Source organism: Diadema setosum, chromosome 14 (genome assembly GCF_964275005.1).
Source record: "Diadema setosum chromosome 14, eeDiaSeto1, whole genome shotgun sequence".
NCBI classification, from domain to species: Eukaryota; Metazoa; Echinodermata; class Echinoidea; order Diadematoida; family Diadematidae; genus Diadema; species Diadema setosum.
In genome coordinates, this window is record NC_092698.1 from 7,275,463 (window position 1) to 7,301,593 (window position 26,131).

General features: G+C 38.1%; 1 protein-coding gene across 1 annotated transcript in view; it reads left to right on the top strand.

Moving 5' to 3' along the window:
• The window catches only part of LOC140238151 (dolichyl-diphosphooligosaccharide--protein glycosyltransferase subunit STT3B-like), a 33,745-nt gene extending 11,233 nt beyond the window's left edge, over positions 1-22,512 (top strand). Inside the window, exons 6-18 of the mRNA XM_072318090.1 lie at positions 2,496-2,561; positions 3,559-3,658; positions 4,695-4,793; positions 5,366-5,512; positions 6,333-6,381; positions 8,388-8,542; positions 9,435-9,655; positions 10,349-10,536; positions 11,422-11,593; positions 16,836-17,009; positions 17,889-18,002; positions 20,190-20,396; positions 21,988-22,512. Coding sequence (XP_072174191.1) covers positions 2,496-2,561; positions 3,559-3,658; positions 4,695-4,793; positions 5,366-5,512; positions 6,333-6,381; positions 8,388-8,542; positions 9,435-9,655; positions 10,349-10,536; positions 11,422-11,593; positions 16,836-17,009; positions 17,889-18,002; positions 20,190-20,396; positions 21,988-22,080 — 1,785 coding nt within the window. The 3' untranslated portion in view covers positions 22,081-22,512. The remainder of the gene's footprint in view (positions 1-2,495; positions 2,562-3,558; positions 3,659-4,694; positions 4,794-5,365; positions 5,513-6,332; positions 6,382-8,387; positions 8,543-9,434; positions 9,656-10,348; positions 10,537-11,421; positions 11,594-16,835; positions 17,010-17,888; positions 18,003-20,189; positions 20,397-21,987) is intronic.
• Positions 22,513-26,131: the final 3,619 nt, after the last annotated feature.

A 26,131-nucleotide genomic window follows, 5' to 3' on the forward strand; every position in this document is an offset into this window, starting at 1 on the left:
TTTTGATTCACAAACAGCTCATGACCTATACTTACTGTCATCTGATAATGTGTAATGCAGTAGAACAATGCTGCTGCAGCTGCTGTGCATACAGAGTGCTGTGCATACAGAGTGTACATGTACCTTTAGTAGCAGGGCATTAATGTCATACTGTTTGGCACCATAAACAAGAGAAAGAGCGAGAAAAAAAGATATATTACAAGATTCATATTGGATGTATGTAGCATTCATTCAGTGTTACATTAAGAGTACTGACATTATAAACTTGCATAGAGTGCAAAAAATTACTTCACTAATATTTTTTGGTAACCCAGGAAACAGTGCTAAAAAAATAGATGAATAATTCAACAAACTGGCAAATTTGTAGTTGGTATCCTGGGATACCAAAATGCTGCATCAAATATGCAGAAACCATTTGCTCATGTATGTGATGTGCATGCAGTGCATTGGCAAAGATACAGAGCATATGGGATCACTGTTCTGTTGTCATAAAAGCATACAGAGGATTTCTGATAGGTCGGGGTATCCATGTAGGTCAAGTTAGTTTCCAAAATTTGATTAAGTCAATTAAAGAATGTGAGGCTTTTTAGCCTTCAATATTTTGCGTATGATTCATTAAGAGCTGCTGTCAAACTTTGGTAGCAATCTGCACCACCCCAAATATAATTTTGGCTCTTTGATACATACATTGCATTGGAAATGCAGACTTTATTGAACTCTTTGCACATCATTTAGTGTAGAAAAATCTGCAGTCAGTATTATTTTGAAAAAAATCCAAACCTACAAAGCAAATGAGCTGTGAGGGAAGTTTCCTCAATACAACCCTTACAGTCAAATACCCTCTCATCTGTGGTTTGGCATAGACAGTCTTAACACTGAACATAATGCTACCTTGGTTCCAATATGCTGCATTTTTTTCCACCCATGTTCATGGCCATAGCACATTGTGACATTTTAATCATTTCTGTTCGTTTCACTAGGCCATATTCGTCACTCATCTTAACATTATGGACTAGGATGTTGATTGCCTCAGAAAATTTTGATCATATGTTCGTTTGAGTAAATGAATATCATGGCATCTTCTTAGAACTGTGTTTGTCTATTAAACAATATGAATGAATGAATGAATGAATGAATGAATGAATGAATGAATGAATGAATGAATGAATGAATGAATGAATTTATTATCCAATGCAATAACAATCACTGTACATGTTTATAGTCGTATCAGTTACATAAAAAAGCGAGGATAATAGGAACCAGAAAATAGCATGAATGCTAGTCAAGTCTGGCCCCTTACAGTTTATGCAGTTATAAAGTATAATTATTTCTTTAAATAGTATGTGCCAAAGTACCAAGGCACAGTTTCTGTACATACTCTGTGATTGAACTTCATCATGATGATGCTAAGCTGTCAGAGAAATAGACCAGATTGTTATAGCAGACAGCTATACATTCCTATCACTTCTACTCAGGAGCAAAAGCAGTGTCCGTATGCAAATCCATAAGCAGCAAGATTTGGTCTGAACAGTGAAAGTATTGTCATGGCATAAATGGATTGTGCTGACTTTGCTCAGAAACTGACATTCGGTCACAACAATGGGACATCTTGCTGATATCACAGTTTTAGTTCATACAGGCAACACATCCATCGATAGTAATGTCATAGAAAATTGAATTGAGAAATTAACATATTGATCATATTAACACAGTGGGTGTCGGTCAGATGTCAATTATTTATGTACAATGTAAACAGGGCACCGGACCACTCCACTGTTTGCCAGGCATCTCAAGCTGTACAAATTTGTATAAGGCTATGTTAGCAGCAAGGATAATGAGGGAAAGTTCAGTTGGTATAAGAAGCTTGGGGTCTGTGTGTATGGATACAATGGCGATGTGTTGAAATCAATAAGTGAGTGTATGTAGCAAATCTAAGCTTCATAATGAGATATTGATGTGTAGAATACTAGTAGTGAGAAGACGTATCACAATTCGTGTGTGAATGTAGTGACTATAATGTTTCTTGATTTGAGCTCATTAGACTTAGGATGTAGGAAAGATATATTTTTCTGGGGTAATTAGGTTCTGTGTGTGAATGTCCTTCAACATTTTTAGGCTTCATTATGTTGCCTATACATGATATATCTAGGATTTAAGAAATATGATTTGATATTCAACATACTTTAGCAATTAGAAGTGTCATTATTTACCCCTTTGCACAAGATGTGGAAGAGATGTGCGATGATTGATGTATCTAAGGGTTACATTATGCCCTGTTTTGAAGTTTCATAATGATGCCCATGTGTGATGGTAAAAATGAATTATGATAAGTATGTAAGTACAGTGTATATGATTAATTTCTTCAGTCTAGCCAATTGGACCCTTCTCATCTTCAAGATCAAATAAATTCATATGGTGTGTGGGTGTATTTTGTTAATACTGCTACATGAAGATGTCTCATCATTTTCTTTTTTTTTCATTGTTTCTTTTCACAGCTAAAGGCAGTGAAGACTGGATCGGTTTCATGGGCGTCTGCTACAGCTTTGTCCTACTTCTACATGGTGAGTGAGCTGGTGTTTTTAATTGTGCAGAATCAAATTGTAGAATAGTTCATCAAGCAAAAAAAAAATAATAATAATAAAAATTGTCCATTTTTATCTTCTCGGGGTAATTTTATGCAGTGGAAAATGCATGAAAATTTCCACAGTTACAATATATGACCTTTGCTTGGTATTGACAAATCCTGGGACAGAATTTGGGTACAAGTCAGTTTATTTCGCTGGGCAGACACATATGTAAATGTCAATTGTTAACATTGTTTTTTTTTTTTGGGGGGGGGGGGGAGGGGGAGGGGGAATAGCTTTTCTGTCCTGATTAGAAGACACACCGAAGATACCATGTCAGGTATTAGGCTTCAGCATTTAATTGCTTCATTACAAATGTACATGTGTGATTGCCATGGCAAATTTGATTTGTTACTCTTGTATAATATATCATGACTTACATAAATCATGATTATCACACTTAACTAAGACAGGCCTGACTAAGAATCAGTCTATAAGCCAACGTTCAATTTTCATTTGTCCTACAAGTACCTTAGTGAATTTACTATCCTGTTAGCCTGGATGGGATTTGTTCGTGTTAGATATTTCTCAAATTATCCTCAAAATTATGGAGGACAGCGTCTATTGCATGTTTTTCAGCTCTGTGTGCAAAGTGATGGAACTACACATGTATCTGTAAAATACGATATTTTCGCGGCATCAAATTTTGGCGAATTGGAGCCAACAGCCTTTTATGCAGCATGAAATTTTTGCGAGTTGCCTCTTACATTCAGTGCATGTAGTGTAGACAAGAACTTTTGCATGCATTTTAATTTCGCGAATTTTGGCTCGTGAAATTCGTGAAATTAAAATGCACACGAACATTTCTCGTTTTACAGTACTCTCCAGGTTAAGAGAGGCAAATAATGCAGGTTTATTTCTTGGCTTCAATTATTTTTTGACGTTTCTCACTGGGTGCAATAAAAATTTTGTTACCTGGTGATATTACTTTCAGGTCTCGGCATGGGGTGGCTACGTGTTCATAATCAACCTTATCCCTCTACATGTATGTGTGCTTCTACTCATGGGGAGGTACTCCAATCGTATATACGTGGGTAAGTGTGAACAGTATGCATGCTACATTCCAAAGCAGGAATTAGGAGAAGGGTGTACCATCACAAAGTAGTGATTGAAAGGACAGACAGGGGTCTATGGGAAATGCATGTTGTAGCAAAATCAGCGCGTCCTCAACAGGTTAATGTGTGAGGAGTTTATTTAGAGTGTAATGTTGAGTCCTCACATCCATACAACACTTTCATGTAGTAAGTTTTGATGTTTATTATTTAAGCAGGTGTAGTTCTTATGCTCTGATTATTGAACTCTGCAAGGAATAGTTGTGATGTAAGACAATTTATGTGTTTGGGAAGAGCTTTTTTCTCATTTTGGTAATCTGTAAACAGATTTTTTTAAAAAATGTTTATTTTTCAAAGAAGATTTTCTTTTCAAGAATTTTCCACATTATTTTGCTAAGTTTCTGAATGAGGATGCAATGTAATGATGTAACTTCAGTGAAGAGACATGCACTGCAAATGCAATGTATTTTTCAGTCTCTATTCATTGCATTCCTTGATGAAGAGTATGGCATTTGTGCTGAAATCGGGAATTTAATGTGACCAGCACAATGTAACATCCTATTCATCACAGAACGCTCGGCATTTAGGTCTCTGGTGTGTGTACAAGAAAGAGACTGTAATATGATACCATCTTGTCATTAAAGGCAGTGTCTGTTTCCCTTGAGCTGGTCTGTGTGTGTGTGCATATGGTACACAGCTTCCGAGATTCTTATCCTGCATAATATACACTGACGTATCACTATTGTCATCATCGGTGCTCGGTACTAACTTTTTTTTTTCTGGTAGCCCATTCAAGCCAATTGTGATGGCCAAAACAAGAAATGTAGTGGCCCAAAGTTATTAGAAACATAGCAATCCATTTTGAATCTGAAGTGCCTGATCTGGCTACCAAAAGATGGCCTTTTTGGGAATTTGACATCAACTCTTAGTGGTTCCAGGCCACTACTAATGTGTTGAGCCCTGTTCATCATCATTAAATTTATCATTATCAAATGTCATTGTCATCCCGATGTTTCAGCATTCTGCACATACTATGTGCTGGGGACGTTACTGTCCATGCAAGTGCCGTTTGTTGGATTTCAGCCTGTCCGAACCAGTGAACACATGGCCGCTGCTGGTGAGTGAAGTGTCTAATAGAGAACATCAAGAAAAAGTGCTTCCCATAACCTTTCTTTTTTTGTGTGTGTGACCCTTTCTTGTAAGCCTTTCAAATTCTATGGAATTTCACCTTTTGGCAAGTTGTATACATCTTACTGTCAGCAAAGAAAAATTATAATGATTTGTCTTTTTTATTTGTTTTGTGTGAGTGTATAAGTTGTCTTCCATTGGTTTATTAAACACATTTTATAGATTCCTCTTGAATGTTTGGATTTGTCATGATGCAATATCTTATGTGGATCAGTTGTCGTTTCGATGCCACAAATTGTTTGTTTTTGTGTGTTTCAGAAATATGTATTTTATGCTCCCCTCCACATAGAGAATTAGGTTGCAGTGTTTCAGAGCGATAAGGTATTTGCGTAACCTTGTCTCCTACTGTTTTATGTCCAAAGCCTTACAAATATGAAGTTATTTGATTCCATTGTTTTCTGTGATTATTTTGTTCATTTGTTTTGCTTATTGTTTTGTACACATCTATGGAGCAACCTTGTCCAAGGGTCTTAAACTGACTATTTTTCTTTTCATATCCAGGGACATTTGTGCTTCTACAAGCTTTTGCCTTCTTGAGATATATCCAAGACTTCTTGACCAAGCAAGAGTTCCGCTCACTCTTCTTCTTTGGCGTGATCGGAACAGCGGGAATCACTTTTTGTGCTGTCGTGTTCCTAACATATGCTGGTAAGTGTGCCACAAAGAAATTATCACTAGTAAGTAGGATAGCTAGTGTCTTGACAATGGGGGTAATTTAATACAAGACTTGTAAGAATAATGAGAATGTTTACAAGTAAAGTGCTTTGGCATTTTGCAAGAATGCTGAAATTCCACTTGGCTGTTCTGCCAGAATGATATCATTCATTCATTAAAGGAAAAGTTTCAGATCTTTGTATTTGCATAAAGTTGTACAGCCAAATGGCAACATGTAGCAGTGCATTCAAGTATGTATTGGTTCATATCACATTGATTTCCCGCTGCAAGCTTCTTTTGTTTAATGGATTCAAAGGTGATGTGTGGTCAAATCTGATGTTGGAGCCACCTGTATAGAATACCCATCAGCCCAAAATAACAGCAAATCAACGAGTTGTTGATAATGTATAAAATTCAGCTTCGGTGGGGCATAGATAGATAAGATGCTATGAATGAACACACAGCAAGGTACACTGAAAAACAACATATTATACAAAAGAAATCAACAATATTTTCCATTCTTAGTGACCCATTGTAGATTTTTATTATAGAAACAGTACCCATGCATAAATCCAACACACTGTTCGCAGTGCAGTTTGCAGCCATTGCGTAACAGTGTAGCGGTGAGACAAAGGGGTTTGTCGCAATTCAGAATTGCTGACAGAAAGGTCATTGTGCTATTGTAAGTCAATGCTCTGTTGTTGTTGTTTTCTTGGGTGCTCTTCTGTGTAGACTTGACTGTGTTAGGACCTGTTATTGGTAGAGCCCACAGTATATGCAGATTTCTAAAATTGCCAGGATGTTTTCTCTGCAGGTTATGTGGCGCCATGGAGTGGAAGATTCTACTCTCTCTACGACACAGGGTAAGTTTTCCTTAAACAGTGGTATTATTCACAACCGCAGAGGCAAGTCAAATGTGCTGAGGATGTCATTACCTCACAGCACTCCTCTGGGTGAAATTTCATAAAGATGTTGTTAAAAAATCATGCTTTGGGTTGATAATAAAGAAGCTTCTACCTTCTCTCTTTAACCCTATTCTAACTGGGGGGGGGGGGTCAAATTGACCCCCCCTCGACGTTTCGTGCCACGATTTCGCAAAGCTTTTGCCGCGTCGTGTCTTTTTTTCATTGAAGTCTCCCGCATATTTTGAGACCAAATTTGCGACGTCCGGGTACACCATTTTGAAGTTACATAATGTTTTGCTATATGCATGTCAACCAAAAAACAGCTCAAATTCATGATATTGTGTGCAAATCCAATGCAAATTGTGTTTTTTGGTTAAATATATATAAATTAGATTATTTCAATTTATAACCATTGAAATTAATCAATTCTAGTGTAGGTAAGCCTGAAAAAGTGCCTGCAACAAGTTTTGGCAAAAAAACGGTGGAAAACAAAAGGTTGAAAAAACAATAAAATACATAAGAAATTAACAAAACAATAAAAAACAAAAGAAATTAATTTCAATTGAGCTATTCTTGTACACAAAAATTGTTTGATGTGTCTTGAGGAATTCTGACACAAAACTTTAGCAATCCTCCAGTCTTTTTAATGGAGTTATAGGTGGAAATATGATTTCATGCACAAATTTGCATAATTAATTTATTAAAAATAGAAAGGCAATATTTTTCTATTGTATGATGATGTAATCTTGTAGTTGACATCCAGCTCTATCTTCAGGCAAAATTCGTGGCGATCGCGTGATCGGCGGCCAAGATCTGAAGGGGGGGTCAAATTGACGCCCCTCAGTAAAAACTTGGTCTCAAATAGCCCAGTTAGAATAGGGTTAAAATCATAATTACAAAGGTATTGCAGCACAACAAAAATCTAATGCAAATGATGCATGTCTTTCCCTGGATATCATTTCAGCAACAAAAAAAAAACAACAACAAAAAAAAGATGTCATTTGGTGGAGATTTGGGTGAATATTACTAGAAGACTTATGGGGACGTTAAATCATTTTGTGAAACTGTAAGAATTAATGACTTTCTGATTTATGGTCTCATATGGTGAATCCTCAACCAATCTATTATGCAGATTTCATTTCTATTCTTTTCTATTTGTTCAAGGCTATTTGAAAATGTAATGGAGATGTACTTTAATGGCACACACATAAGACCAACTACATCACCATTTGGCTTATTACTAGTTACCCATTCATACAGTGTGTGGGTAGAGGAAGAGAACTATTGTAGGTAATGGGAAGCCATATATTAATGTCCGATAATTGCATAATGGATGCAAAAGAATATTGGGACCATTCTAATAATGGAAAGTCATTAAAGACCAGGTTGTGTGGGGATTCAGAGGTAGCCCAATTACTGTATACGCCAAATATTTCGTGAGGTTTTTATTTTCGCGAATTTCGCGAGTCGGGTGCTATTCACGAAATTAAAAGACACACAAAAATATTGACTCTGATCCCCGATGTGTACGTGTGTACATTTCTCCGTTCAGTACAGGACACCATGATCGCGAATTTAACCACTCGCGAAATCGTCGGGAATTCCCGATTCGCGAAAATTTAGACTCGCGAAATATATGGCATATACTGTAATTTGCTGCTCACCGAGGTACTTTCAAAAACGGCCAAAAGCATCGATCAGCAAATATGTGCATCAAAGTGTATGCTCATCAGTAACGTTGACTCTAATTGAGATTGTTTAGATGTGTGTGCACTTACACAGTGATCAGTGATAAAGCTATGTGCAGTTTATTACAGGAATTCTCAAATATATCCGAGCTGTGCCAGCCTTTCCCCTCCATGGTATCCCCACCATGGTATCCCCACCCTACCGGATCTTTGAGGAAAGTTTCCCTTCAACTATTCATAAGCTTTATAACCAGTTGTATGTCTCTGTCCATTCAGCTACGCCAAGATCCACATTCCAATCATAGCGTCGGTGTCGGAGCACCAGCCGACGACCTGGGTGTCCTTCTTCTTTGACCTTCACATCCTGGTCTGCACCTTTCCGGCCGGACTCTGGTTTGTCATCAAGGAGATCAATGATGAACGTGTCTTCAGTGAGTTAGACTTCATTTTGATATTCAAAAGCTACAAGAGAAAGTGCCAAACAATTTGGAAAATGGGAAAATGATAATATTCCCTCGTGACTTGCCATGCACAGCTGGTAGCTGTTAACATCATCAGCTAGGCACATCTGGGCCCCATTTCATAAAAGATGTTAGGATAGCAACTCTTGCTGGAATGGCAACTTCCAATAGCAACAGCCAATCAGGAAGCTGGATTTTTGTTGTTACCATGACAATTGACATTCCAGCAAGAGTTATTATCATATCAACTTTTTATGAAATGGGTCCCTGGTCTTTGAAGGGAAGAAGAAGACATAGTGTAGTGGGTAAAAAAAAAGAGTGCCTGTAGGTTTTCATTGTTAGCTCGTAGCTCTCGAGCATTTCTTGTAAACGTTGCAGCCAAAATTTCCTTTCAGAAAAGGATGCCAATGATGGTCAATACAGATTTGCGTTGGACAGCCTTTGAAAAGACAAGTACAAATACAGTATTTGATTATGTGTTATGCCACAATCACTTGCAATATAAGGATGCACATAATCCAAATAATCCTCTTAAGGTACAATTTGATTTGGAGAGAAACAGACTGAGGCTGTAGTGCAAGCAATCTTTATAGGCTGTCGCAAGGAAGGTGAGAAGAGTAAATTTAACCATGAATATGTATGATAAGGTTTAAATAGGCCTGATGTCAAGTGTAATTTAGGGTTTTGTTTGCGTGTTTGATTCTGATTCTGTCTTTAGGAAGTCAGGATAGGAAATCTAAATCAGTCGTACTTCATATGCATACATGAAAAAAGATATGCTGATGAACAAGAAACACCGCAGGTGTGAATTGCTGCTCACATGTATTCAGTATATCGCCCTCTTTGGTCTGTCTCTGTACAGTCACCTTGTATGCCTTGAGTGCCGTGTACTTTGCTGGGGTCATGGTGCGTCTGATGCTGACCCTCACCCCAGTGGTCTGCATCCTGGCGGCCATCGCCATCAGCAAGACCCTCAATGAGTACCTGGTCGACGAGCTGCCAAAGAAGTCGCAGTCGGCCGAGGACGAGGACGACGAGGATGAGGAGGACAATGACCGCAAGAACAGAAAGTATTACGACAAGGTGAGCGACTCCTTGACCCATAGGGATATGATACATTATGCCACACCCTGGGGTACTGTCATACCATGGGCTATAGCATTGTGTAGTGCCATCCCATGCTTGTAGGATGTACAGTTACACATTGCTATCAATGCTGCCAAATTTCAGCAGTTGGTGATATTGATCCCAATGCTAATTCCGCTGTCTTGTGACGTTATTTTTAGCAACAAACGGTCAGCAAATGGTATCAACTAGGCAAACTGCCATATGAAAAAGGAGAAGAAGTAGAGGTGTGATGATATGAGTTTGCCCTCATATGCATTTTGTGAATTAACTAGATACCCAAGATGCCACTTGCTAGGTTTTAGGTGTTCTATGTTCGGTTCTGTGTAGTTGAGTTCTTACTTGTGTAGATGTGAAGTGCAATCAACTTTCTGAGATCAAATGTTGAAAGTGTAGAAGCTTATTGCTCTAGTTTTGTGTGTCCCAATTTTTTTGTTGAGCTGTAGCCAACATTTTCACCTGTAGATTTTTTTTTTTGCACCCTCCTCTCAATGTTTTTTTTTTTTTTTTTTTTTTTTTTTTCTATTGTAGACATGTGTCATAATTTGTTGTGGTGGTGTTTTATTTTTCTCATGTGTGCACAACAAGTCAAGTCTGTGTGATAGTATTAGTATTGAATATCTACAATCTGCTGCTTGTACCCTTCCGCAGGCTGGGAAGATTCGTCGCATCAAGACGGACAAGGGGAAGGAGGAGGAGGGGATGGGGGGAAACCTCAAGGGCTTCGTGGTGGTGGCAATCATCATGACACTGATGCTCTTCTCTGTACACTGTACCTGGGTCACCAGCAACGCCTACTCCTCACCCAGCATCGTGCTTGCCTCCCACAACCAGGACGGGTAGGTGGCCTCAACCCAATCAGGGGTACACCGCTTGATGCAAAGGCTTCTGTTGTATTTGAGTGAAGTAGTGCCTGCTTGAAACAGCAGTGGAATATCAGATAGTCTTTGTTGGTTACGAGAGCATCAACCGTCATGGAAAGGCCAGTACTTTTCAGCATGACCACACATATATTATCATGATTATAATTATAATAGCTAGTTTTTATGTAGCACATTTCAGACTTGTTAAGAATTTCAATGCACTTTACAGACTATTATTACCCCGGTCACTGGATGCATTATTTCCAACCAGCACTGACTGTGCTCACTCTCCACTCCCTTGGGATCATTCCAGCCACTAGGCATTTTACAGGCACGCACGTGTTGGTCAACCAACATAAATATTCTTATCCTACGGGGTACTCTCTTTTAGGCCTACTGCAGGGTGGAAGAGCAACAATGTGGACAAAATGCCTTTGCTGAAGGGCAAATGTGTCAGGCTTTGCATGGGCTTTAACCCACAAACCCATAATACGTTCATGTGATTCAGAGACGAGTGCTCTTATCCACTTAGTCACGACACTACCATGACACCTCTCCGACTCCAAATATGTTGGGCAGATATGGTAAACAAAAAATCATAAGGAAATAATAGTGATTTTTTTTTTTTTTTTGTTTTTTTTTGGGGGGGGGGGGGAGGGGAGAGGGATGTTTTCATACATTCCAGGTGAGACCATTGTCTGGGTCAGACCTAGAAACAAGGAATATCAAATTGACTTGTAAGTGAATAGTTAAGCACTCTTGCAACAGTGTTCAATGTCAACATGAAGTTTAGTAGATCCTAATTCCCTTGTAACTTAGTGCAGTGCTCTCTCAATTGTAAATTGACATTGTTTTGTTTAGGTCTCGCGTGATTCTAGACGACTTTCGAGAGGCCTACTACTGGCTGCGTAAGAATACTGATGACCATGTGCGTGTCATGTCGTGGTGGGACTATGGCTATCAAATAGCAGGCATGGGCAACAAGACGACGCTAGTGGACAACAATACATGGAACAATAGTCATATAGCATTGGTAAGTCAAGTTTTAGATTTACACCAATAGGTGGAACAATAGTCTATAGCGTTGGTAAGTCAAGTTTTGACACAAGTGTCCAGCAATATGCGGACCAGTAGCCAATAGCATTGGTAGTTACTTTTGACGCCTTCAGTTTTTCCAGGAATACATGGGATAACAGTCTTATCATCCCTTGGGTGACAAAAGTCTTATTTCTCAAAATCATGAATTTTCAGGAGAGTGAACAAAATTATTTCAGTTTTGCAATACTTTTGCCCAGTAACATCAGTTTTGACATCAAATAATGTAGAAATATTGTTTATGAATTACATTGATAATCATTCCCTTTTTAAAATCAAATCAGTACTTTTGTTGTTCAGAGTTGAGATAGGAGATTTTTCAGCATATGCAAATGAGATAGAAGTTCCCATCACCGCAGGGATGATACAGCATCCTCAAGTCAAGTTTTTGATGCTTTCAAGTTTTTTAACAATTTGTGGGACAGTAGTTGTAGAACACTGGGGAGTCAAGATCTGACCCTTTCTCAGGGTTCTCGCCAGGAATTTCTTCACGCTTGTCGGCATTTATTCGCGCTTTTCAGGGGGTGATGCTTCGGTAATGCTCTAATCAACACAAATAAATCGCCGCTAAAATGCCACTAAATGCGACATTTTCATGGAGATGTAATGATCGTTGTGAAGGGCATATTCTCACAGAAACAATGCAGAAACTCCATACCTTTTGTTGGCGGCAGTTCCTAAATAATAAATGACAGAGAAGTAGGTGCCGATGGTGAAGGTTCCGATTTCTTTTAGGCCTTTCCTGTTTCATTGTTGTTTCATTCATTGTTGCAATAAATTAGCCGTCTCTGCATCGCAACAACGCGCGCCGTATACTAGTACCCGTGGTGTTTTCGCTTTCTCGCCGTCTGCTCGACCACGTGGTAGGCCTATTGTATGCAGATGCGCGAGAACCGATCGAGAACTTTCGGGACATCGTTGCACTTTCCTTTCTGTGTATACTGCGGTAGTTTGGCCGTGACATCAAAGAGATATCATACAAAAATGTAATGATGGTCATTATTCCGAAGGTTTGTTTAATCATAAAATGAAACGATGCATTACTGAGTACTTCGAAGGTTTGTAATCGAAAACAACAACACCAAAGGTCGGTACTACCGATGAATGTTCAAAATAAACAAAACTGATTTCGTTCGGAGATTAACAAACATTTTTTTCTTAATCATTTTCCGATCAACGAAACTTCAGAAAGGAATCTATCATCTATCATCGTTATTGTTTCGGAATAACAAACCTTCAGAGTAAGAAAACTAACCGTTTTGGGGCCGTTGTTGTATTCCGAAATTATACGGGCAGAACGTTCGAAATAACAAAACTGATTTCGTTTGGATATAAACGAATATTATTTTCTCCTTTATCATTTTTCGATTAACGATCATTCATAATTAAGAATGTAGAGTATTATTTTACCATTATTCTTTCGGAGTAACGAACCCCCAGAGAACGAAAACTGTAACCATTTTGGGGCCGTCGTTTTATTCCGTAATTACCGGTATACTGGCAGAACGTTCGAAATAACAAAACTGATTTCGTTTGGAAATAAACGAACATTTCTTCTTTATCGTTTTCCGATTACCGATCATTTAGAATTAAGAATCTTAAGTATTTTATCATCATTATTCTTTCGGAGTAACGAACCTTCAGAGTGAAAGAAAACTGTAACCGTTTTGGGGCCGTCGTTTTATTCCGAAATTTCACTGGCAGAACGTTCAAAATAACAAAACTGATTTCGTTATGAAATTAACGGACATTTTTTCTTAATCATTTTTGGATTAACGAACCTTCAGAATAAAGAATCTAGCATCATTTTATCATTAATCTGTCGGAGTAACGAACCCTCAGAGTAAGAAAACTGCAACTGTTTTTGGGCAGTCGTTTTATTCCGAAATTTCACTGGCAAAACGTTCGAAATGACGCACTGATTTCGTTTTGAAATTTACGGACATTTTTCTTTAATTTTCGGTTAACGAACCTTCAGAATAACGACTCTACAATGTACTATTTTATCATTACTATTTCTGGCGAATTAACAGACCCTTAGAGTACGAAAACACGCTGTTTTGTGCCGTCGTTTTATTCCGAAATTTCACTGGCAGAACATTCGAATTAACAAAACTGATTTCGTTGTGAAATGAACGGACATTTTTTCGTAATCATTTTTGGATTAACGAACCTTCAGAATAAAGAATCTACAATGTATTGTTTTATCACTACTATTTCTGTCGGAGTAACAGACCCTTAGAGTACGAAAACACGCTGTTTTGTGCCGTCGTTTTATTCCGAAATTTCACTGGCAGAACGTTCGAAATGACAACTGATTTCGTTTTGAAATTTACGGACATTAATTTTTTTTTTCTTTATTATCTTTCGGTTAATGAACCTTCAGAATATAGAATCTAGTACTATTTCATTACTATTTTTTTTCTGTCGGAGTAACGAACCCTCAGAGTAAGAAAACTGTTACTGTTTCATTCCGAAATTTCACTGGCAGAACGTTCGAAATAACAAAACTGATTTTGTTTGGAAATTAACGGACATTGTTTCTTTAATATTGTCCAATTAACGAACCTTCAGAATAATAAGGAATGTAGTATTATTCTATTATTATTTCGGAACAAACCCTCAGAGTAAACCCGTTTGGGGCATCGCTTTAATTAGAAATTTTTCATTGGCAGCGAACTGAACACAGGCTAACCAAACTGCTTTTGTGAATGTGAAAAACATTGTTAACTTTCACTAAATCAAGAAGTGATCTGGAAGGAGAACAATTCACGTGTTCACGAAAATCAAAACTACGTCACAATATATGATATGTATACATGTCTAGGTAGGCCGTCATTGCTAAAGAGAACATTTCGCTCTCTCCCGTAGAAGAAAAAAAAAAGAAAATGCTCGGCAGTTAAGCGCATGAAATGTCAAAATAATCTTTTTTATATTACTTGAACAACCAAACATTCTTTATTTTAAATTGAAAAAATTATTATAAATAGATGAAGAATGTATGGTTCTTCATAACACGTCAAAACGTGGGCCTCTGCGTGCGGTATCCATTATTAATTTTACACGGGAAAAGCGTAGCTCCTTGAAGCAAGAGCATGATAAAAGAAAAATGAATAAACACAGACACACCATGATGCTGGTGTAGAGAAAAACAAAGACAGCTTGCCCTAGATGCTTCCTTCTTTCAGTTTATTTTCTCCCCAGTCATTCCTATCGTTCTACTCTTATGAACCCCTGCCATGCACGGACGATGAACAAAACAAAATGTTACCGACGCTGCAATAAAAAAAAAAGAAACACGTGCTCGAAGCAAATTACAAAAAATGTATCGATACACTTTTCAAGATGAACAAATTGATGTTCGTAATAAAGAATAAAAAAAAAAAACACGACCACAGGCAGTGGGGAAACTTGATATCATGGCTTGTGGAAATTTCTACGACATTTCCACGAAAGCCAGATGTCAGATAAAGGAATGCCGCGCGTACTGCCACCTTGCTTCAGTGGTCGTAAACAGCGTGTAAATAGCATGTAAACCAACTGGGAACATTGATGAATGATTATCCATTTATTTTCTGCCCATGAAGGCTCCCTAACACACCTGCTAACAAACCAAGCCAGAAGCACGTGGAGCATTACTTACGTTGAACTTGAGTTGAAAGACCATCATGACAGAATTGCTATAAATGTCGGCCCGGAGAAGGAAAATGGAATATTCACGAATGACGTTTACAAATCCATTGAAAGTGAAAAGGCTCAAATGGAACGCATGGCTTTTTAAATAAAAAGAAAAAAAAATAACCCGTTGAAACTACCAAAAATAAAAATAACAATTTGCATTTGCTTACTCCATCGCACGTTCTCTTTTCTTTCTTTTTTAAACGAAAGATGGAGTTAATTTTCTCTCTACGGCAATGCTTTGAACGCATCTAATATTTTGCGTCATTGCCGATGGCCAGCTTCCTAAAGAATTGATACGAATCCTTTCAAATATACGAAACAAAGTCTAAAAATCTTGGATCCTGGCGGTGAACTCCGGTGGTATTATAGATCCTGATCACTATCAAGATTTAATCATCTGTTCCTTGCGCCATTTTACCAACCAACTGTTCCTGAAAATGTCATCCTAATCTGTTCCCAATGGTCACTTATTTTGCGAATAGAGAGAGAGACAGGCAGATAAACGAACAAACAAACCAAAGCAGCAAAAAAAAAAAAAAAAAATACAACCTTTGGCGGAGGGGGACATGCATTTCATATCGTTTGTTTTTGCGTAACCCGACAACAAGCGTGACAACAAGCGAGCACGTGTCAGCCTTCCTCAGCCTCCCTCGGCCTCCGACCCTCTCTTTCCGTCCTCTCTCTCCCTCTCACAATACCGTCATACACAAAGGCGGCTGTCTGTAGCCGGCTGGGTGCATGCAACCAGGGAGGTGGACCTCCCTGGTGCATATTGTGTGTGTGGATCCCGAATCAGAGCGCATTCAGTGAGCAAGTGTGTGATGTGCTGCTAGTACATGTAGGTCGTTATGTTGAGCCGCGTTGTTGTGATCGGTGCGGTGACTACGTGGATAACTTTTTGCGCTTGTAAACTGCTGCTCCTTTCGACATCTAGCTTCTTTTCTAGCCAGATAATAAAGAGTAAAAAAGGCGAGAAATTGGTCCGAACTTAGCTCGTCAAGCAAGTTCACGCGTGGTGTTACCCTTGTCGGCAAGTTCACGCGTGGTGTTACCCTTGTCGGCAAGTTTTACCCTTGTCGGCAATTGTTTCTTCAAACCGCACGCTTGTCGGCGCCGACAAGGGTGATATACGCTGGCGAGATCCCTGTTTCTAAGTTTTAACCAGTTTTGTGGTACCGTAGCCAAGTAGCATTGGTCAGTCAAAAGCAAATATCCTGACAGATACAGTCTGCTGATCTGGCAGAAAGGATGTTCACTCTAAAATCATCTGACTTCTTTACTCTTCATCTACCACAAACATTTTGCATCAGTGTTGACTGTTGTCTTCTCTGCGCATGCACATATGTGTTGTGAATCCACTGAAATATTAACCCTTTTGTGCAAGGGACTTTGGACAGTGAGTACAGTGCTATGGGTTTTTTTGTGCCAGTCGGCACTTATCAACGCACGCTAAAGGATTTATGACGAAAGCTGATTGGACAATGATATTATTCACACAGGTCGGTAAAGCTATGTCCTCCAATGAGACGGAGGCGTACAAGATTATGCAGTCGCTGAGTGTCGACTACGTGCTGGTGATATTCGGCGGCATGATCGGCTACTCCGGAGACGACATCAACAAATTTTTGTGGATGGTTAGAATAGCTGAAGGGGAGCATCCTCGAGATATTAAAGTAAGTTATCTCTCCTCTCTTCTCTTCTTGCAACCACCTTGTTGGATGTAAACAAAGAAAGTGAATGTACTGGGATGATTATTTTAGCTCTAGCATCAGTTTTGTCCATTCTTCCACATAAATGTGTATAGGCAAGTTATTTGGCAAAGAAAAAGAACACAGGACATTTCATTTTGCTTCAGGAGAGTAGTTTCTTCCTCATATCTCTGGTGCACTTTCTGTTTCTAATACAGTGTGTTTATCTTGTTTGTGGCTTTATTTCAATATCCCTGTTGTCAAGTGCAAAGTTGTGTATATTTTCTTGAAGAATTGTGTGATAGAACCTAGTGACACCACATTTTATTAGCAACTAGTAACCATTGTTTCTCTATTATTTCCCTTCCAGTGCCAACAAATTCCCCTTTAGTGTTTGTGCTTGTATTGCTTGGATGTTTCCAAGTACAGGATTTTTTTTTTTTTTAATGAAATGATAACAGAAAGGCTGGTATCAACAACTAGTTTAAAGCTACATTACCTGTAGGAATAAAGAGATTAATATAAAACTCAGCAATGTTAAATTTGATTGATTGCTCTTGTATTTGTTATTTATTCTCCCATTTTTTAATTTCATTCCGATCAGAAATTCTTCCATTATCACTGTAATGTTATCAATGTATTTAACAGAGTGTATTGATATGAATGCTATAAATTCTTACAAAGTCGTAAGATGTAAGTTTATGTTGCAAATGTTGTAATGTTGCTCTACCACTGGAAATGAGCATTTTGCGCATAATGTCTGACTGACAAGCTAAACGCGGAGAAAAACTTAAGTAAACATACATTGCCAACAAAATGCCAATAGAAAATGCAGAGATTTTTTGCTTAATTTCTCTTTACCAGGAAAGCAATTACTTCACAGCTAATGGGGAGTTCCGTGTTGACAGGGCAGGATCCCCGATACTTCACAACTGTCTCATGTACAAGATGTGTTACTACCGCTTCGGACAATTACAGGTATGATATTTCATGCTCTATCACAATGTAGAGAATGCAAAGTTGCTTCTCATTTGTATATTCTACCCAAAACAATAACAACAAAAGAAAAGAAAAGGAAACACACACAAACAAACACATACACACACACACACACACACACACAACAAATAAACAAGTAAGTGAACAAATAAGCAAATTATGAAGAAACTTTGATCCAGATTCTGTAAATCAGCCAAGATTAGCCTTATCAGAGTGTTACCAAATTAAAGGATGAAAAATGATGAATCAAAGAAGAGAAAATACATTACATTTTTCTATCATTATGCCTCCGCCACGAAGTGGTGCCGGAGGCATTATGTTTTCGGGTTGTCCGTCCGTCCGTCCGTACGTACGTCCGTCCGCATTCGTCTACGCGATAACTTGAGTAATATTGACTGGAATTTTACCAAACTTGGTTGAAGTATAAAGTATGATGGGGCAATTAATTGATTAGATTTTGGGTGAAATCGGCCAAAGGTCAAAGGTCAAAGGTCAAGGTCAAATCATGAAATTGTATTTGTTTGCGCGATAACTCCAGACTGGATGAAGCAGCTTTCACCAGACTTGGTCCAAGGATGATGTATGATGGGGCAACTAGTTGAGTAGATTTAAGTGACATTGGCAAGAGGTCAAAGGTCAAAAGGTCAAGGTAAAATGCTAAAAATGTTGCTATTTCCCCCATATCTATGCAGTGCCCAAAGGTATTTTCCTGAAACTTAGTGTAGACATGTACTACTGTGTAAAGATTCTCCAGAGAGAGTTTCATGTCATAAGGTCAAAGGTCAAAAGGTCAAAGGTTAGGTGAAAATGTTACAATTTCACTTTTCTCGCAAATGGTTCAATGTATTTTCATGGAACTTGGTACATACGCATGTACTGACTGGCAGGGAACTTAGGGGTCATGGGTCAATAGTCAGGGGGTCAAAGGTCAAGGTCAACTCCTCAAAATTTTACTATTTCCCTCATATACTAGTATATTATGCAATGCTTGCATTATTAGTTTTAAAACTTAATATATACATGTATTACCTAATGGAGATTCCCTGCGAAATTTACAGCCAGAAGGTCAAAGGTTAAGGGTCAAAGACCAGGTTTAAATGCAAAAAAAAAAAAACCAAACTATTTTGTACTGTACTTACACTCTTTCTTCATACCTTGAGAATTACTCAATGCATAAACTTATAAAAGGGACGGTCAGAAGTCAAGTAAAAATCCTCAATTCCCCAAATATGTGTACCTGCACTCTTAGACAATTATAGCAAACCCAGTTCAAGGAAAGTGAACATTCAAGATATTTCTGACAAACCTGTCATTTCAATATTTTGCCATTTATGTGAAACTGTCATCACACATTGTGAAGGCATTGTACTATACACCTATTGGGAGAATCATGCATTATGGCGGAGGCATCAGTCGCCATAGCGACATTTCTAGTTTAATATTGCAATAGCATTTGTAAAGAAAATTGTGTATGCTTTGCATGTAGGATTTCAAGTATCTACAAATAAAGAGTTTATAAAGGGAACAAAAATTCGAAATTGAGTGAAATTGATTACCACTGTTTATCTCAAGTGTTGGGTTCACCCAAGACAAATATTTTCAACAGAGTTTTGTGAAAGTGCTACCATTTAGATTAGTATTTTCATTTTGTAGATGATTTTGTCATCAGAACTTGATTTCTTAGAAGATACAAAACAATGCTGCAACTTGTCTCAGCATGCACTTAAAGTACTATTTGTATCATTTTATTGCAGCTAGTGTTAAACTTGGTAATGATATAGACTTCATCATGGTAAGAGTCATCCCCAAATGGCTTGTAATAGTCGAGTGAGTTTAATAGTGGGAGCATAGTGGCATAGTGGATGAGGCTTGTGGTGTTCATTGGAGGTCCCGAGTTTGAATCCTGTCATGTGCCTACTTCCTTGGATAAGATGGTCTTACCCACCACGTCCCTCTTGACCTGGGTGTATAAATGGGTAGCTTGCAATGTGAGGGTAATGATAACGGGGCCTCTGGTAGAGAAGTGGCAACAGTGAAGAAGACCTTATCATCCTCGTCCTCATGATCATCGTTATCATAGTCGTTGTTACCGTTGTCGCTGTTGTTGTTGTTGTTATTGTTAGTCAGTGAGTTCCAAAGTATTTATTTTCCCATTAATTGCCTCAGCTGGACCCCAGATCGCCGCCAGGATTTGATCGGACGCGAGGAGTTGAAATCGGCAAGAAGGACATCTCGTTTGAGCACCTAGAGGAGGCGTACACCACGGAGCACTGGTTGGTACGCATTTACAAGGTCAAGCCTCTCCGCAACAGGGTGACCCTCGGCAAGCCGCTCAAGCGCAAAGCTGGAAAGAAGAAATACGTCTCCAAGAAGGTGAGAGATGCGTGTAACATGTAGTACACCACCCTTTATCTCGCACTGCTCTTATGATGTTCATCTCCCTACCAGCTGTGCTGTCCTGTCTCCATGGCTACGCCACAATAAAAACACATCACTGGTCTCCCATGGCATAGTCTATCTACCTCTTAGCAGACCCTGAGACCTATCCGGACTGTATCAATAGTTGTTAAAACTCGGGCAAAATTTTGCTTCATTCTCATTCATCACGATCGCAAAGTTGACAGGACAGTGTCGTTTTGCTATTGGAAGGTGCACAATGCTCATACCTTTGTACAATGCTCTGCTATACCAGGCAGGTTTGAGTTTGATACCCAATTAGCATGATATTTGGTGAATATAAGCAGACTGCACTCTTCAGCCGCTTAACCCTAAAAAGACTGGGCTATTTTGGTAGCTCGAAAGACTGGGGGGGGGGGGGGCCTAAAGGGCCCCCCCTTAAGATCTCTGCCGTGGATCGCGCGAACGCCGCGAAAATTTGCACAATGGTAGTGTGCGATGTAATCTACAAGATCGTATATTTAAATTTTCCAAAATAGTCTTCTTTTATTTTATTTTGATTAATTATGCTAATTTATGCGAGAAATCAGACTCTTTGATCTAAATCAGTAAATAAAGCTCCAAAAGTGCTCATTTTTGGACTAATTATTCTTTGTGGCATTCTTAGCAAATGTACTTGAAAAAAAATTCGGTATCAAAATTGATTTCTTATTTATTTTATTGTTTTATGAATTTCTTATGTATTTCTTTGTTTTTTCGACCTTTTGTTTTTGTTGTTTTTTTAAACAAAATTTGTGGCAGACACTTTTTGAAGCATAATACTCCTAAAACAAATTAATTTTAGCCATTGAGAGTAAAAATAAGCATATTTATATGAACCATGTGAAAAAACTCAATTTGCATTGACTTTGTACACAAAATCACATTTTTGAGCCATTTTCGGCCTCATGTGCATGTACAAAAAGTTATGTAACTTCAGAACCGTAACCCCGGGCGTCACAAATTTGGTGTCAAAATGTGCGGGAAACTCGAAAGAAAAAAGTCATAGAGCATCGCGGCAAGAGCATTGCGTGTTGCAGAGTAATCGCGCGAAATGTCGAGGGGGGGCCTTTTAGGCCCCCCCCCCCCCCCAGTCTTTTTAGGGTTAATATCATTTTATTTCACATCATTGTGGGAAGTTTTTTTTAGATTTGCTTCATACAGTTCTGGCCTATAGAAGGTCTGGATGTATTTGGTAGGAAATCCCATGGAAGTACTTTGATGTATAGAGAGCACTGTTATCTCAAAGCAAAGTGATGCCTCTCTCTCAATGGAGAGGAAAAAAAAAATGTTTTTAAAAGAAGAACCCTATCTGTGGAGAATGTGTGACGACTGAGCAGAATGTGTTTCATGCATGTGACTTCTTTGCTGCACAGTTATCATACCAATATCTGTAGTTCACACTTAGCTGTTACACACATGTCACCCTTTATCAACGTGCCATTACCATACATTTTAAACTTTTTAAAAATTCATTTCATTATTATTAATTTACTTTTTGATTTTTTTTCCTGTTCTTCCTCCTTAGACAAGCAAGAAGAGGCGTGGTTTCATCAAGAACAAGCCAGTTGTCAAGAGGGGTAAACGGACTAGAGGCAAGAATAGCGGCAAGAGGACGTAGATGACATCAGGCATTTAGTTTAGAAGTTCCAGTGAAATTTCTTGTGTTTTTTTTTTTCCTTTGTTCCACTTTCACAGTGGTCAGAATCTCTGTAGATACCTAATTGGATCTGTATAGATGGGATGTGTAATTGGGAAGTGACCCAGTGTAAAACGGCACTGTTGGGATTTGCATTCATTGGTGAGAAAAGCTTGGAGAGATATTGCATGATGAATTGACCTGTGAAGTCACATAAAGTAACAAAGTCCATGTTTTCCTTCAGTGCTGAGATAACGGAAAACTTCAGTTTAATCATGATACTTCTCTATGTGCATAAAAAGAAAGCGTGCTTTTGTAGTAGTGATGACAATGCAGTACGCAAAGACATAATTTGTAGGGGGGATCAAATGGAAGTGTTTCTTTGACAGAAGCAGATGAAATGTGTTGATCAAAAAAGAAATGAAGAATTCTCTTTACTTTGTTCATTCTCAAGTTTTACTCTTTTTTTTTTTTGGGGGGGGGGGGGGGCAAATGAACCAGGTGTTTGGAGTTTTTTGAATTGGTCAGTAAATTACGCTGAACAGTATTGATTTATTTTTTTTTAAATGCTAGTATAAAAAGCAATTGAAGAGTAGGATGCTTTCAAAAGATTGAAAGCAATTCCTCATATATTGGTAAGAAGAATATATGTATATGTTGTGTTGGATGATTGAATGATATTTCTGTTTAATTCTCAAGGCCAAAAAAAAAAAAGAAAGGATGTGGATTAAACCAAGATTTGAGGAAAGATGTGTTCTTTCCTATCAGCATTTAAATGAGTGCAATGTTTGCTCGGCCCTGGTGTGGAAGAGGGAAAAAAATGACCACTTGAAACCTTGTGTCTGATTTGCTCACTTGAGTTGATTCAGCTGGTTTCAATGCAAAATATCATGTGATTATACACTGTCTGAAAATGTGCATGTTGTATACTCACGATACGGACTTGATTTCAGTGTTTGAGGGATATTCCATTTGTTGTTATCACCTTGTCAAACTCATCCTTCCTAGCACCATTGTGCAAGAAATGCTGAGTATGCCACAATTTATGCAACGCTTGTTTTAAACCATTTCATTTTTGAATGAGCAAGGTATCGCAAAGAATATTTTTGTGTTTGTTCCTACATAGGTTGTTTAGACATAACATGTACAGTATTTGTTTGACAGTGCAACAAACACACACGTACAAACACAAAAATACATTTAACTTTATTTTTCTTTATCTTTTACTCAGCATGGCCACCAGGGCTTAAAGGGAAGATAAACCCCAAGAGCAATGTGGATTGAGTGAAAGCAGCAACATTAGTAGAACACATCAGTGAAAGTTTGAGGAAAATCGGGCAATCGATGCAAAAGTTATGAATTTTTAAAGTTTTGGTGTTGGAACAGCTGGAAGAAGAGACTACTAGAGGTTATGACGTATGAGTGGACAACAATACCAAGAAAATATAAAGAAAATTCTACAAAAATCCATTTTTCATGAAAATTACAAATTCCATCAACTTGATATTGACATATGTTAGGGGTAGCAATTATTCCCCCAGCTTTCTGAAAGAGGTTGGTCCATTGCTCTTTCATAATTCTAGAAAAGTGAATTTTTGTTGAATTTCCTTTATATTTTCTTTGTATTGTTGTCCACTCATACGTCATATCCTCTAGTAGTCTCCTCATCCAGCGGTTTCAACACCAAAACTTTAAAAATTCATAACTTTTGCATCGATTGTCCGATTTTCCTCAAACCTTCACTGATGTGTTCTACTAATGTTGCTGCTTTCACTCAATCCACATTGCTTTTTGGGTTTACCTTCCCTTTAAATTCTAAACTTGACATGCAGTAGATCGCATTTATACATGGGTATGCTTCTAGTTTTTGAGTGATAATTTGTTAATTGATTGCTCTGAGCATTGTCAACTGAGCATGTTTTTCAATGATGTTTTATTTTTTTTTCTTAATTCTGAAATTGTCTCATTGTAACTGTTCATAATGCTCACAACCATTCATCGAGTATCAAAGGTCATTTCTTCTCATCAGCGAAACCTTTCAAGTGGTTGAGATCTAGGTAAAATACACCCATTACAGCTTGAAATAATGACTTGCGTGGCAAAATCTCTGTAAAATTGATAATCGATTCATAATCTGAGTCGTAATTCAGTGTAACATTCACCTGAGGAAATCAAGTGTTTACAATGAATTGGCTTCAAGGCATACACAGAATCAGAAAAGTGAAGAAAATTTCAGTCCTTGCTCGACCAAGCTTTAACAGTGTGTTGTATTTGTTAGGTTTATATTGATTTACAGTGTGTTGCTGCCATGAGTTTATTTTCCAAGTGCCCTCTCACTGGCATTATACTTATATTCCTTTTATTTTGCATGGTACTACTGACATAAAGGGTCAGGCTGCTTTGTGTGAATATTAGCAGAAGCAATTTTGGACACAGTTCATTGAAGATAGGCTGCATGAGCTTTAACATTTATTTCAAGTTACAAATAAATCACAAGAATTTCTAAGTGATGGTGGAAAATCTGTGTGAAACTATGTCCACTATGTATGGGATTACATCACCAGTTAGTAAAGTTATAGCACCTGCAGTTCTTCAAACATGTGGATATCATGAAATACAGGCAAACCCTGTTATAACAAACAGGGATACAACTAGATTTTGTTAGTACAAAAGGATTTTACCTATGAAAATAGTAATTTTAGCTGTATTTACTTTGTCCATTTTAATGAGATTTGGTAATAATGAGAAAATTCTTGTGATCCTGACCATCTCATTATACTGTATATGCTGTTATTTTCGCGTACAGATATTTTCGCGAATAAGGTCACAGACATTTTGGCGAGGTGTTGTTTTCGCGAATTGACACAGAGGCCTTCATAAGCGCTATATTACCTTAGCGCATGGTGATATATTCGCGTGTTGTTAAATTTGCTGTTCAGCTGTGATTCCTGAAATTTGCGAAAATTTGCGAATAAGGAGGTCACAGACATTTTTGCGAGGTGTTGTTTTCGCGAATTGACACAGAGGCCTTCATAAGCGCACTATTACCTTAGCGCATGGTAACATTTTCGCGTGTTGTTAAATTCGCGTTTCAGCTGTGATTCATGAAATTTGCAAAAATACCAGCTTATACAGTAACAGGATTCACCTGTACATGTACCAACAATAACATGGAGATAGAAACCACAAGTTGTAAGCAAATCCAATCTTACCAAGTTTGCCTGTCTGTCATTTAGCAACCCCGAACAACCATGCCCCCCCCCCTCAAAAAAAGAAGAAAAAAATCTCTACAGGAATGAGAAAAAAAAAGAAAAAGAAAAAGCTGCAAACCCATAATGTGAAGGAGTGAGTAAGCTTTTTACAATTTACTGTTGCCCCTTGAACCTACCAGCTGATGCAGCGAGCCCCCCCCCCCCCAGCAGGTCAGTTCCCCGACATAAAAAAAAATAATAAGAAGAAGAAGAAATATGTCTTGTGACACATGTGATGGGATGAAAGATGGCCTGTTCATTTCATCTGTGAGACAAAAAAAAACCCCCAAAACAAATAAGTCCAGGAAATGAATATCAGTACAATCAAAAAGCTCATGGTAGCAGATATTGCAAATTAAGAAGAGATAATCTGGTCATCATTATGTGTAAGCATGTTTATTGCAACATGAGAAACGTTTTGGGGATTTTTTATCACACATTGTGCAACTGTCAAGTATCTCTTGCTGTCAAGGGTCAGTCGTGGTGATTATGCATCATTTGTTTTGTTTATACATACCAGAGATTTTTCTGTTTCTAAAAAGGAGCAGAATACTTAACAGTCTTGGGGCTCAAGTGCAAACATTAAGGAAAAGAACAACGAAAAAAGGGCTAAAGTGTTATTCTTAGAGATTTGTAGTCTCTTGAAAGAAGACATTATCCAATGAAATACATTTTCAGCCAAGCTCGATAAGAAGACGTTTTTACGATGTTTATAAAATATCTTTACAGTCTTTGATAAAACATGTGTTTGTAAACTCACTATAATCATCTTTGGTTGCTAC